This window comes from Aethina tumida, chromosome 4, assembly GCF_024364675.1.
Source record: "Aethina tumida isolate Nest 87 chromosome 4, icAetTumi1.1, whole genome shotgun sequence".
NCBI lineage: Eukaryota > Metazoa > Arthropoda > Insecta > Coleoptera > Nitidulidae > Aethina > Aethina tumida.
Window position 1 is genome coordinate 21,478,935 of NC_065438.1, and position 15,864 is coordinate 21,494,798.

The following is a 15,864-nucleotide window of genomic DNA, read 5'->3' on the forward strand; positions in this document are numbered from 1 at the left end:
TTGGTAGTGGCGGGTGACTTTGTGGGTTTACTATGGAACTGTCAGTTTGGTGTAGCTGGGATCGCGGCTCAGGTTCAGGTCGCGCTTCTTTTTCTTCTTCTTTTTCTTGGTCGGGTCGTCGGAGTTACCGCTAAGGTCTAGAACGGGAGGCTCAACCGACATCGTAAGTGTTAGTGAAAACGCGACCTTTAATGAAGTGTAAAAAAGTGAAATAAAATGATTTGACAAGTGACAAGACATCAAAACTTTATTATTTAGAATTTTTTCTTTTCGAGGCGTGAAGACGTTTCTCTAGGTCTTCTAGAGCCTTGCATTTTCCCAGTCCCATTTTAAGGCGGTAGCCTAAAGTGAGGAGCTCGTGGATTTGCTTCCTTTCGGCCAGCGTTACTTTTATGAGATCTTTCGGATCTATCTTTTCCATCAACGGATTCACGAACTGCCTGTGAATTCTCACACCCTCCCTCGCTCTCGATCGTAACATTTGATGAAGTTCCAACTCTCTTTCGAAGTCGATTTTTTGTTTCCTTCGCTGCTCACGAATTCTTTCCGCACATATGACGTGACTATAAATATTATTTAATTAACTGTACTTAGTGATCCGAGGTTTGGTCTTACTATGGGATGGTCAGTTTGGAATAACTTGGTTCCCGACTTAGTTTTGGGTCATAATGTCTTAAATAACGTCTCCTTATGAAGTCATGTGAGAATGTTACTTGGTCCTGGAATGATACGGTTCTAGACATTTTGAATTTGTTTTCTATGCCTAAAATTAATTTAATTGATGAGAAATTTTAAATGATAAATAAAACGATTTAGAAAATATCAAAAACTATTTTTGTGAATGACATTTATCAATTTTAAAACAATTGAAGGAAATTGATGAGTGTCAAATAGTAAAAATATTCAGTTATCTGTTATTAAATTCTTTTGTGAGGAAAATATAACCCCTGAATTTTATTGTTCTTCAAATGGAAGAATTGTGTTATAAACAAATTACATATTAATTTAACCTTGTAAAGTGGTGTAATTCGCACAAGAGACTTTAAAAATAAATTTATAAGTTTTTTTTTTTTTAATTTTTAGTATAGAAGTTTTTTGTTTTAGATACTCTAATAAAACTTAATATTTTGGCTTTTGTTAGATTTTTATTTACATTTCAACATTAATTGGTTAATTGTATTCTCAGAGACATAAAAAATAAAACACATAGATCTAGTGGTCAAAAATTAAAAAAAAAATAATTATTATTTTCTTAGAAGATTGTAATGTCATTGCGTATGTAAGATTGTAATGTCATGCGTCTTGTCACCTTTGGTTGGTGTTATCTATTATCCTGGAAAATGGTTAAAGGTTGTACTAGTTATTTATGAAGAAAATTTGAAGACCTTAACTTCATTGTAACTCAATTTTAAAAATTGTATTATAAACGAATTATGAATGTAATCTTCTAAAAAAGCAAATTTGGTAAGATACATTTTAAAAGTAAATTTGTAGGCAATTTTTTATTTTTGTTCAAGGAGGTTTTTGTTTTAGATACTCTAAAAGTGTAGACTTTATATTTTAGCTTTTATTAGAATTTTATTTTAAAATTTTATCCATAAATTTCAACACTAATTTGTTAATAGTATACTCCGAGACACAAAATATAGAACACATAGATCTTGTCTAAAATTTAACAAATTTGATTTTTTGGTGCAGTTTGATAAAAGATTGGAGTGCTATTCCGTATGGTTTTCTGTCACCTTTGGTTGGTTATCTATTTTAAAAATTAATTGGAAAATAAAATTAAATTGAAAAATATTGGTGAATGTCAATAGTAATAATGTTCAATTATCCGTTATCCTGGAAAGAGATTAAAGACTGTACTGGTCTTTTATGAAAAGAATTTGAAGACCATATCTTCATTGTCATTCAAATTTAAGAATTCTATTATAAACTAATTACTAAAATAACCTTCTAACTGGTACAAGAGACTTTATAAAAAATAAATATATAGACGACTTTTTATTTTTAGTCAAGGTTTTTTGTTTTAGATTCCCTAATAATAAAAACTTTATATTTTGGTTTTTATTAGAATTTTATTTTGTTTTACCTATAAATTTCAATGTTAATTGCTTAATAGTATACTCCGCGACATAAAAACACACATCCAGACCTAGATCCAGTAGTCCAAAATTTAACAAAACTTGATTTTTGGTATATTCTGATAAAGTATTGAAGTATCTTTGGTTTGTTATCTACTTTAAAACAAATGAAGGTTATTCATGAATGTCAATATTTAAAATGTACAGTTATTTGTTATACTGGAAAGAGAATGGAGACTGTACTGGTGTTTTATGAAGAGAATTTGAAGGCCTCAACTTCAGTGTCATTCAAATTTAAGAATTATATTATAAACTCATTACTAAAATAGCCTTCTAAAGGGGTAAAACTGGTGAAAGGGACTCTTTTAAAAATAAATTTATAGATGATTCATATTTTTAATCAAGGAGTTTTTTGTTTCAGATACTCTAAAATTGAAAACTTTATATTTTGGATTTGTTAAGATTTTCTACTAAGATTTTATCCACAAATTTCAACAACAAGAGAGATAAAAAATAGAACATAGATCAAGTGGTCAAAAATTTAACAAGTTTTGATTATAGGTATAATTTGATCTGTCCGCATTAGTTGGTTAAATATTTAACAACTTAAGAATATTGATGAGTGTCCATAGTTAAAATGTTCAATTACCTACTATCCTGGAAAGGGATTAAATATTTATGAAGTGAATATTGAAGACCTTAACTTCATTGTCAATCAAATATAATAATTTTATTATAAATTAATTATTAATATAACCTTCTAAAGGGAAGTAACTGGTAAAAGAGACTATTTAAAAATAAATTTATAGACGATTTTTTATTTTTGGTGAGTGAGTTTTTTGTTTGAGATACTCTAATGACAAAAACTTTATATTTTGGGTTTTATTAGAATTTAGGTTTTATTTATAAATTTCAACATTAATTGGTTAATAGTATACTCCGAGATATAAAAAATAGAACACATAAATAACATGGCATAAAATTTAATAAAATTTGATTTTTGGTGTATCTATTTTAAAACAATTGATGACTATTGAGTGAATGACAATAGTTAAAATTTTCAATTTTTTGAGTTCGAAATTTAAGAATTGTATTACTAATTACTAATATAACTTTCTAAAGTGTTCAAAAACTAGTTTTTCGACAGATTAATAATAACAAGAGTTATTTTAGAGACTTTTCCACATTTCGATGTATATTTGTTGTAATCTCCAGTAAGATCTCCGGACTCATTAAACTCTCTTTTCCCAGATTTTCGAAGACCTTCAATGTCAAATATAGGAGGAATCAGACCACCTCATCAGATCAATCTCAAGGTAAGTTAATAAGTATCTGGATCATCATGAAGGTCCAATTCCTCAATAGATCAAAAAATGATACTGATAAATATACTGATATTCAATGTTGTTGGTTGTATTTTTAGTAAATCACTACCTCAATCTGACCACCAGATCTACGTGTTCTAGTTGCAATATCACTAAATTATCGTCGATAACCGAAAGCTTGTAGGACCACCCGTATCAAAACAAAAATCATTCAACAGACCCACGCGAACTGAACGACCGTAATAAAATTCGCATTCGCAAATGAAAGGTTAACTAATCAATTCACCCCCGTCGCACGGATCCCACCACCGACACTCACTACGGCCTTAATTCCTCCAACTTCTCCCCGGTCCTCGTCCGTATCCCTCCATTGTGTCCGTCCTCCGTTTCCACCGTCGTACCGTCGTTCATATTTTTCACGCGACTCCAGAAAACTCCCTAATCACATGCAGTCGACAAACAGTGCCCGATTTTGTTTGCGTTGCCAGGCAATCTAGCGTGTTGCCGTGTTTGGAAAGTGAACGATTTCCTTTTTTGGGCCGCGCTCCCAATCGGATTTCACCTGCTCCTTGATGGGGATTAAATTAAAACCCCGGAATGGAGCGGGATATTCCAGAAATTGGGAATGAAAGAAAAGCTGCGTTGTAAATTAAAAATACGTGGCAGTAAAGTTTTCATCAATATTAAACAGACGTTGTTCCGTTGCGTTGGTGCTCGGCGTACCTCCTTTAAGTTATTAAGCGATGTCTAGACCCTTTAAATTGTCGGGCCGGCTAATCTAAACTTAATTGGTAAAAAGGAGCCTCAAACCCTCCATCAACACCGTTTATCGATAATAACAATAAATTCGCGGCCTTAACAAGTGGTGTAAATAAATCAGGTGCTGGAGGGATGGGGAGGCGTTTTTTCCACGCCACGTCATTTGCATATTGATACATTTTAATCATATTTCCGGTTAGTTTGTTTCAGCTAGACGCGTCATACATAATCCAATTAAAAGGATTTGTTAAAACGAACAAATGCATTATCGAACGTTCCATTAAAATGTGCTATATTTAAATCATGAAATTTATCGATTGATTTTCGTCTGGATGGTAAATTATTTACCAATAATTACTGTTTTATTATCCCATTACTTCTGGTTATTGAATTAAATATTAAGAATTAAAAACTTTCCGACCTAGTAACATAATGGTGCGATTGGAAATGGACATGGCATCCAATTAATGCGAACCTATGTAATTTGTGTTTGGAAGTAAAACAGAGATAATGCACCAGCATATATAGGAATATATAATCTGATTTGAGACTTATCTGATATTAATTGGTAATTAGTGTAGTGAACGAGTGCGATTCGTGTTACTACACCGATATAGGAATGTACGGATTATAATGTTTGGAATTACTGCCTCTGATGTTGGTAATTTTCTCGTATAAGGATTACGATAATTTGTGGTGGGAATATTGATGGGAATCAATGTCTTCTGTTTATTTATATGGTGGTGTGTTATTTTGTCTCTTAAGCAACTTCGTAACACGATAAGAAGTTAATGTTAGGTTAGTTACGTGGGATTACACTAAACCAGATTAATATTAAGCTTGGTTTACTTGTCATAAGTTTAAATGAATAAAAATACCTGTTTGCATAAAAAAACTCATCATGGAAAAATGTAATATTTTATCAAAAATATTAATAATAAGCTGTTTATTACACTTCTACAACCAAAAAATTTGTAATTATAAAAATTTCATGTGAAAATTATTGTGAAATAAATTCACATGAATTCCAATGCAAATTTAGTTTCGAAGAAAATTTCCCGTATGAGTAGTAAATACTAATGAGCCATACTTTCGAAATTTCTTGGGTGCATTAATTGCTACAAATCCATATGATCATTTTCCATACGATCAAAATCCATAAGATCAATTTCCATACGATCAAAATCCATACGATCATTTTCCATACGATCAAAATCCATATGATCATAAATTAAATTAAATTAATTAATTAATAAAAATAGACGTTTCTTTATTTTTAGTTAAAGAGTTTTTTGTTTCATATACTATAATAATGAAAACTTTATATTTTGTCTTTTATTAAAATCTTTTAAGGTTTTATCTATAAATTTCAACATTAATTGCTTAATAGTATACTCCGAGGCATAAAAAATAGAACACATAAATCTAGTGGTCCAAAATATAACTAAATTTAATTTCTGGTGTAGTTTAATAGAATATTAGAGTGTCACTGGCAGTCTGTCACCTTTGGATGTTTATCTATTTTAAAACAATTGAAGAATATAAATGAGTGTCCATAGTTAAAATGTTTAATTATTTGTTATCCTGGAAAGGGATTAAAGATTGTACTAGTCTTTTATGAGGAGAATTTGAAGACCTTAACTTCATTGTCATTCAAATTTTAGAATTGTATTATAAACTAAGTACTAATATAACCTTCTAAAGGAGCGTAACTGGTACAGGAGACATTTTTAAAAATAAATTTATAGACGATTTTTTATTTTTAGTGAAGGAGTTTTTTATTTTTTTGGTGTTTATTAAAATTGTCTGTTATAAAGATTTATCTACAAATTTCAACATTAATTGGTTAACAGTATACTATGAGACATAAAAAATAGAACACATAGATGTAGTGGTCCAAAATGTATATATAATTTGATTTTTGGTGTAGTTTGATCGAGGATTGGAGTGCTATTGCCTATAATTATACCTTCGGTTGGTTACTTAAAATTTTCAATGGGAATGGATTAAAGTTTGTACAAGTCTTTTATGAGAAAATTTTTTGTTCAAAACTTCATTGTCTTTCAGGTGGAAGAATTATAAACTAATTACAAAACTAAGCTTCTAAAAGAGCGTGACTCGTACAAAGAGACGCTTTTAGAAATAAGTTTGTAGAAGATTCCCCAAGAAGTTATTATTTGTTAATTGTAGGAGGTGGTAGTTTTAACAGGAAATCTGTTATTGTTTTTTATTTTATTGTAGAGGAAAAATGTTCATCCATTTCAACCTGTTATTATGATTAGTTTTCAGTTTCTTTAAATTTTTAAAAATTTTAGTTTAAGAATCAGAAATACTGAAGAGAATATTTAAAAATAATGGAAGACAAAATTTATAAATTATAAATTGGATGTGTATTTCAAACAACCCTTAAATAAACAACATAAAATTATAAAAACATATTGTTAGTTTAGCTACATAAGTTTAAGCTAAAGAAGATTAAGTTGTGTTAAATGTAAGATTAGAATTTTACTTGTTTAAAACTAAAGTAAAAAATTAGCAAAGAATATTAAAATAATATTCCACAATAATGGTAAGTTTTTTTAGTTGTATCTAAAAACAGACTATTTAATCTTTTAATATGTGTTTGGAATTTTAAATTAAAAAATTTAGTATTAAAATTGTAACTTGAGTTTTTAAACGCAGGAGAGAATATTTATTAATATCATACTGTTTTTTAAAATTACTTTTCTGGTTAGAATTTCTTATAAATTATAAATAGAACGTACATTGTATCCTTAATTAATGAACATAAAATTATAAAAATATATTGTTAGTATAGCTACATAAGATTAAGCTAAACAAGATTAAGCTTGGTTAAACTTAAGATTAGAATTTTACTTGTTTAAAACTTTAAATTAAAAAATTAGTAAACAATATTAAAATAATAATGCACAATAATGATCAGATTTCTTTAGTTGTAAACAGTAAGTAAAACAATTATATTAATTGTAATTGTTTAAATACTTAATATAAATAAATAATAATTTAATAAAATTAAAATTGTAACTTGAGTTTTTAAATAAAAAAACGCAAACAAGAATATTTATTAATAATATTAATACTGAATATTTAAAATTACGTTTTTGGTTAGAATTCCTTATAAATCATAAATAGAACGAACATTTCAAACTACCCTTAAACAAATAACACAAACAAAACTGTTATACAATAGCATGCCCAAAGTCGGATAATCGACAACAAAATAATTAAACCGTAGAAGTTTCGCCGAAACCATAACAACCGCCAGCCTACGTGGAAACTCGTAATAACCCACTCACCCCCGGATCGATACAAGGTAAACCCCCGACCTCCTCATCCACCCTGTATATATAGCAATATATGTGCACATACAAAAAAAATAAGCCAAATCGAGTGATCCACTTCTCCTTAACCCCGCGGTGCCAACCATCTCCAGCACCGGTACCACAGGCCCCATCGCGTCCCGTGTACGGGGTCCCCGTCGGTGCGAGGGTGCATCGCGATCGGCCATTTTTGGCCGCACGCTCGGAAAATTCCGGCTCTCGGTCGCCGTCTCTCGTATTTTTAGGTTCCATCTGCGCGCAATGTCGGCCAGAATAGTATCGATGCGGTTGTCGCTGCGGGTAAATGCTGGCGGTGATGCTGCACTGAAACAGTTGTGGGACATTTGAACGGTGCAACATTTTCTGAATGGTAAACGGGAAATTCGACAGGACGGTGCATTATTTTCGGTACGTCGGTGTTATGACGGTGATTGTGTAGTGTGTCCAGACTTAGCACCCCCACATAACAATTATTGGATTTAGATCCGGCGCGGACGTCGCATTTTGATTAAGCAAAATTAAAAGGAAATTAATTGTAAGTAATTAGTTGCGTGTTGCGGGGTGGTTGTGCGGAAATTTGGAAAATTTTGGTTAGACGGTCATGTGTGAGCGTCCGGCTACTCGAAATGTCAAATATCGCGGGGTTAGGACCGAAGACAGCGCCGTAGTATAATGTTATTGATTTTAGACATCTATGCGTGCCCTTCCCCTAAAACCTCACCGACTCGAATAACACGAGCACATCACGCACATGCACATTTTTCTGTTGCTGGCACATTTCTTCGGGGTACGTTTTCGCCCGGCCGTTTCGGCACGCCGGTACGACGGTCCATTTGCATGGGACGCGTTAATTATAGATGCGCTAGTAGTGAAGCTCTCTTACTAGGGGGCGAGATTGTACTACGAACTTTTCAAATATTTTACTATGCTTGTTTTTGCCAACAACAAACGCACACTGGATTTTCTCATTATGATCTGTTATTGTTTCCTGCTTGACCTGATCCAATTAGATTCCTATTTTACATTAAAATTATAAATTAATTTAATTATTTTTTAATTTATCTAAAGTTATTCGTAATATATACTTTAATTAATATATTTTGATTTTATAGCCTATACTAAAAAAATAATGTATTAGGAAGTTATTGTGACCAAACAAAAATTTTCCTAATTCACTGAATAATTAATTTAAATTTAAAAATTTTAGAATAAATTTACATTATAAATAAGTTATATAACAATATTAGTACCAGAATTAGAAGATATTAATATAATATGTTCATGTAAAAGTTACACTCATTAAAAATATTTTTGTTTATATCTACAAGAAAAATTTCTTAAACTTAAAACTAATTTAATTTGATCTTGAAAATAAAGTGTATTTATCCATTCAAATTTTCGTAGTTTGGAATATTAAAAAAATTATTTAAGTTCTATCCTTAAAAAATATTTCTATTTATAATATTTAATAAGAAAATTGACATTAAGTTATATTAAACTAGTTAGGTTTAAGTTTGGAAAAAAAGTTTATTTTTTCTTATAAATTTATATATTTTAAAATATTTAAAAAAAAAAAATAAAAATAATGTTCAACCCATTAAAAATATTTCTGTTTATACTATCTACTAAAAAAATTGATATTTAGTCTATTTATTAAATTTAAAACTAGTTTAATTTGACCTTGAAAACAAGGTTTATTTTTCCCTTTAATTTACCTATTTCAATATATAAAAAAAATAAAAAAAGTTCTACCCTTCTAAAATATTTCTGTTTATAATATCTACTAGAAAAATTGATATTAAGATTACTTTTTAATCTTAAAACAAGTTTAATATGACCTTGAAAACAAAGTTTATTTTTCCATTTAATTTACCTATTTTAATATATAAAAAAATAAAGTTTCATTCCATTCCATTAAACATATTTTTGTTTATAATATGTACTAGAAAAATTGATATTAGGTTTATTTTTTAAACTAAAACTAGCTTAATTTGACCTTAAAAACAAAGCTAATTTTTGCATTTAATTTACCTATTTTAATAAAAAAAAATTAAAATAATGTTTTATCCATTTCTGTTTATAGTGTCTGTTAGAAAAATTAGTATTAAGTTTATTTTTTAAACTTAAAATTAGTTTAATTTGATCTTGAAAACGAAGGATATTTATCCATTTAATTTTCCTAGTTTAGAATATTAAAAAATATATATAATGAAGTTCCACTCTTTAAGCATATCCCCATTTATAATATTTAATAAGAAAATTGATATTAAATTTATTTTTTAAATTTAAAACTAGTTTAATTTGACATTTAATTTACCTATTTTAATAATAATAATAAAATAATGTTATATTATATTATTATATTTTCCTTCCAAATTATCTATTTAAAAAAATACTAAGTTTATCTTTTAAACTAAAGGTTAGTTATATTTAAACTTGAAAACAAAGTTTGTTTTTCCTTTTAATTTTTATCTCAAACAAACATTTTAAAATTTAAATTTTCAATATGTTTTTTATATATTATTTTCATGTAAAATTAATTTTCAATAATGAAATAGCATTATATTATTAAAATTAAAATGGTTAAACACAATTTTAGCTGTATAAATCAGATGAAAGAGCATTTAATTAAAAATTCTATTATACTTTATGCATGCGGTTTGTTACATTGATTATTAAAATATTAAATTCAACATATTTTTAAAACATTTTAAAGTTAATAAAATAAAGGGAAAATCATTATTGGTTAGTGTAACAAAGTTTATTTTACAATCTATTTTTATAAATTGCAGTTTCAATTTGTTTAATGTATTTTTTCGTTCACTTTTCAATAGTAAATGAACTGTAAACCATTAAAATTAGTATTGTTAAGCACAATTTCAACTCTGAACTACATTCAAAAAGCATTTAATTAAAAATTGATTTTTTTTGGTAAATTTTAGCTTTTAACTAATGAACTGAGGCCACCCATCAAGATGTTAAACAAAAAAGAACGAAATGACTCACGTATTTATTTAATATATGAATGTAAATGTTACTAATTTCGGTAAATAGGTGATAAGTGGGTGCTAATATTAAATAGTTTTTATGTAAATATATTCAACTGAATTATATATGAGGTATAAAGCCATTACACGGTATATGAGCAGACGAGCAGTCTGAGCGAAATGTTCATGATAAAGCCAGTTCGAGTTTAATGAATGAAAAGCCCGTCGTGCCACTACTGCCAATGTTTATACTTCTATTTATATAATCCGCACAATTTCGACAACAACTCCATTCCGAAATTAAAAAAATAAAAACGCGATTTTTTTCCGCCGCGTTTCGGACGTGAAATATCTTTTTGTCTTCCCCCCGGACGGCGTTTTTATGAATTTTTTTCCACTCGTCGCAGATCACAGGTAACGCGCCCTTTTCTCTTCCCCCATAGCATTTTGAATAATGGACGTTTTGGTATTCTGCGGCGATGCGAAAGGGAGAGAGGGAGGCGAACAGACGTGTGCTCAGCACGAGGGTAATAAAACCTAGAGGGGTCAATTGCCGAATGCCGGTCTGTAGTTTTCTCACTCTGGGGAATTATCACCGATCACTGCTTCTGGTTCATTGGAAATATTGACTGGTAGCTAGCCATAAATATTATGTACAGGGTGTCCCGAATTGGTTGTCTGGCTGATACGGGTATTTCCAGACAAGATGGATTAGAACTCACAAGTGTCAGGTGCTCAATATTTTTTTATATTTTTAAGTTTAAGTTTAAAAAATAAAATTAATATCAATTTTTATAATAATTATTATAAAAAGAAATATTTTTAAAGTTTGGGACTTTATTTTTAATATATTTTATTTTTCAAAGTAGGTAAATTAAAAGGAAAAATAAACTTTGTTTACAAGGTCATATTAAACTAGTTATAAGTTTAAAAAGTAATCTTAATATCAAGGTTTTCAAGGTCAAAAGGTAAATTTTATAAAAAGAAATAAGGATGGGCTTTTATCTTTTTATATTTCAAAATAGATAAATTAAAAAGAAAATAATCTTTGATTTCAAGTTAAACTAGATTTAAGATTAAAAAATAAATTTTATATCAAATTCTTAGTAGATATTATAAACAGAAATATATTTAAAGATTGGGATTAGATATTGGTTTTAAAAAATTAATATCAATTTTTGTAGTAGATACTATAAACAGAAATATGTTGAATGGGTTTTTATTTTTTTATTATTAAAATAGAAAATTTAAATGAAAAAATATACTTTGTTTTCAGGGTCAAATTAAACTAGTTTTAGTTTAAAAAATAAACTTAATATCAATTTTTCTAGTACATATTATAAACAAAAATATGTTTAATGGAATGGAATGAAACTTTATTTTTTTTATATATTAAAATAGGTAAATTAAATGGAAAAATAAACTTTGCTTTCAAGGTCATATTAAACTTGTTTTAAGTTTAAAAAGTAATCTTAATATCAATTTTTCTAGTAGATATTATAAACAGAAATATTTTTGAAGGGTAGAACTTTTTTTATTTTTTTTATATATTAAAATAGGTAAATTAAATGGAAAAATAATCTCTGTGTTCAAGGTAAAATTAAGCTAGTTTTATGTTTAAAAAATAAGCTTAATATCAAATTTTCTAGTAGATATAAACAGAAATATGTTGAATGGGTGGAATTTTATTTTTAATTTTTTTATTATTAAAATAGATAAATTAAATGAAAAAATATAAGTTGTTTTCAAGGTAATATTAAACTAGTTTTAAGTTTAAAAAATATACTTAATATCAATTTTCCCAGTACATATTATAAACAAAAATATTTTTAATGGATATAACTTTATTTTTAATATAAAGGGATAAATAAATTTTGTTTTAAACAGGTTTTAAGTTTAAAAAATAAGCTTAACATGAATTTTTCTAGTAGATATTATAAACAGAAATATTTTTAATAGGTGGAACTTTATTTTAAATTTTTTTTATATATTAAAATAGGTAAATTAAATGGAAAAATAAGGTCAAGTTAACTAGGTTTAAGTTTAAAAAATAAAAATAATATCAATTTTTCTAGTAAATATTAAAAATAGAAATATTTTTAAAGGTTGGAAATATATTTTATTTACTTTATATTTTGAAATAGAATAATTAAAAGTATAACAAACTATGAATAATATTTTTAAAGGGAGAAAATAAAATTATTGTTACGAGAATATAATATTTTATTTATAATATAAATATTATGTAATGAATTTTATATTTCATAATAGAATTTAAGAGTTTTAAAAATATATTGAACTTAATATTCTCATATTATGTTTCATATTTCAGCAAAACAATTTTGGGAGACTTTATTGCCATATAAATAATAGCTCTGTAATATATTAATCTGATGCATGCATAATGTAACAAAACAAAACTGAAAAATACGCTATAATAAATTGGGATTTATAAAATTCAATGCAAAATCCACTGGATCCGATTTAATTGAATTTTATTTACAAAAAATACAAACCGGCTTTTATATATATTTACTGGCCATTATTTTTGCCATTATTGAAAATAAATAAAACTATTGAATGTTAAATTGAATTTACAAACACTCCCAACAACGCCGTAATAAAAACAAAAACGAAAAGGAAAACATAAATAATTTAGTTGTAACAATTCATAATGAAAATTATCAGATAATGTCGGAATTATTGGCGTGCCACAGGATCAACAAACCCCGAAAAAAGGGGTGTCCCTAAAACGCAACCAGGTGTTCGACAAAAGCTTATTATGGGGGGTAGCAGCTTTTTACCTAAGAGGTTTTGACACGTCGTGCCGTAAACAACGGTCCAACAGATCCATAATATGATTATTTTCAGCACGGGGGCAAAAACGGATCGCGAATGTAAGAGTATTCCAACAATAAATGCTTCGATCGCGTGACCCTGTCGCAACGTGAGATCGTGGTCGATACAGTTTTGTCGGATTTGCATATTCATGTGTGTAACTAAAGTACAACCCCCAGAAAAAGGCTGCATTCGAACGTTAATTACAAAACGTTCGCATGTTATTAGGAGCGGTATAATTAGCGGGGTTCTTATAAACAAAGTCTTATGCAAAGACCCCACGTTTCGATAACCTGAGACGCCGCGAAATCCGATGCAGTTTATCTGCTTAACGTTTCGCTCGTCTAGACTGCCGTTTTCTCATCGAACACTCGCGTTAATGGTTAATTAGTTTTGCGTCCGGCTATTTATGTTTTTATAATGCGGTATATTTAGAATGGCTAAAATAACACTCGAATCTGAATTTATATTTGTATTTTCGTAGAAATAACTCGGGCATTGCCGACATATTTTGAAATGTAAGTCAGGAAACGCATTCAAAAAGTATTGAAGATATCCCCAATTTATTCGAACTGACTTAAGCATCCAAAGTTGTTGGCAACAACAACAACTTTCTGTATACACAAGAATTATGAATATTATTTTTATGGAAAAATTTTTATCATTTAAAAATGTTTTTGTTTATAATATATACTAAGAAAATTGATACTAAGTTCATTTTTAAAATTAAAACTACTTACTAGTTTAATTAGAGATAAATAGTTTATTTTTCTATTTAATTTATCTATCTTAATATATAAAAAATTTAAAAATAAAGTTTTACTTATTAAATATATTTCTGTTTATAACTAGAAAAAGTGACATTAAATATATTTTTAAACTTAAAACTAGTTTAATTTAACCTTGAAAACAAAGTTTATTCTTCCATTTAATTTACCTATTTTAAGATTTAATTAAAAAAAAATTTACCTAGTAAAATATTTTTGTTTTTAATATCTACTGAAACAATTGATATTAACTTTATTTTTTAAATTTAAACTAGTTTAATTTGTAAAATTTAAATTTATATAAGTTAATAATTTAATTAAATACAAACATTAAATTTTAGATTGTACAAAAATATTATAATTTATAAACAATTTTATATTTTTTGTAACCTAGTTAAATTAAATATAAAATTCCACCCTTTAGAAATATTTAACTTTTTAATATTATATAGAAAACTTTGATATTAAATTTATTTCTTAAACTTAAAAGTGCTCTTATATTTGAGCTTCAAAACAAAGTTTATTTTTTCAATTTATTTATTTTAATAACAAAAAATTTAAAATTAAAATTCTAAACTTATAAAAACATTTCTGTTTATAATATTTAATAGGAAATTTGATATTAAGTTTATTTTTCCTTTTAATTTAAGTGTTTTCGAATATAAAAAAATCAAATATAAAGTTTCATCCTTTAAAAATATTTCTGTTTATAATATCCAATAGGAAAGTTGATATTGAGCTTATTTTTTAAACTTAAAACTGGTTTAATTTGACCTTGAAAACAAAGTATATTTTTCCATTTAATTTACTTATTTAAATATATAAAAAAATTAAAAATAAAGTTCTACAGATTAAAAATATTTTTGTTATAATATTTATTAGAAAAATTGATAAAAAGTTTATATTTTAAACTTAAAACTAGTTTACTTTGACCTTGAAAACAAAGTTTATTTTTTCATTTATTTTGTATATTTTAATATATAAAAAGATTAAAAATAAAGTTTCACCATTTAAAAATATATCCGTTTATAATATTTACTAGAAAAATTGATATTAAGTTTATTTTATAAACTTAAAACTAGTTTAATTTCATTTTACTAAAAAAGTATTTTTATCCATTTAATTTTTCTGGAAATAAAGTTCGACCCTTTAAAATATATTGTTTATAGCATCTAATAAAATTGTTTTAAAATATATATATTAGATAAATTATTTGCCTCAGTAATAAAGGTGTAGTAAACCATAAAATGCAAATTACCAAACAACTTTAATTGCCTAAAGCAGATTCAAAGCGTAATTAATTAAAATTTCTGTGGCATTATAATGCATCATAAAATTATTAATATAAAGTAATAAAGTCTCCGAAAATTGTTTTGCTAAAGAACAAAACATGTTTATTAGAATATTATCATGCTTGCCAGCCGATAATCAATTACGTCCCTGTGATTCCCCGACTTTGATGTTGTATCAGACGAGATAGGTGACTGTGTACCGTCGTGGATGCAATAACGCTCGAATAACACACCCTTTAGAACTGGAATCATGCCGTTGCTTTGCCCGGAGCAACGAACCGGCAACTCCAATGTTTGTAACAATCTACGTAGCACAAACAACAACCCGGGGGCGACTCGAAAATAAATGCAACACGAGTAAATTAATTAGCGGTAAGACAAATTAAACTGATAATGGGTCGGGATCGATAATTGAATTATTCTGTTTTGTCGGTGTTAATATTGCCATCAGCATCCATTCCCGGTGGCCCC

The 15,864-nt window shown here is 27.4% G+C and overlaps 2 protein-coding genes across 7 annotated transcripts in view; one reads left to right on the forward strand and one right to left on the reverse strand.

Moving 5' to 3' along the window:
* LOC109594129 (uncharacterized) overlaps positions 1-15,864 on the reverse strand; it is a 65,363-nt gene that overhangs the window by 435 nt on the left and 49,064 nt on the right. Inside the window, exons 1-2 of one of the 2 annotated variants that reach the window (XM_020009313.2) lie at positions 616-833; positions 32-563 (exon numbers count right to left, since the gene is read on the reverse strand). In XM_020009313.2, coding sequence (XP_019864872.1) covers positions 32-240 — 209 coding nt within the window. In that variant the 5' untranslated portion in view covers positions 241-563; positions 616-833. Of the gene's footprint in view, positions 1-31; positions 564-615; positions 834-15,864 lie in introns of those variants that run through there. The other variant, XM_049966130.1, reaches the window with a different exon arrangement.
* Positions 7,848-15,864, forward strand: part of LOC109594134 (neural-cadherin) — a 391,736-nt gene continuing 383,719 nt past the window's right edge. For 4 of the 5 annotated variants that reach the window (XM_049966121.1, XM_049966120.1, XM_049966123.1 and 1 more), the window contains exon 1: positions 7,848-7,917. In XM_049966121.1, coding sequence (XP_049822078.1) covers positions 7,877-7,917 — 41 coding nt within the window. In that variant the 5' untranslated portion in view covers positions 7,848-7,876. Of the gene's footprint in view, positions 8,045-15,864 lie in introns of all 5 variants that reach the window. The other variant, XM_049966124.1, reaches the window with a different exon arrangement.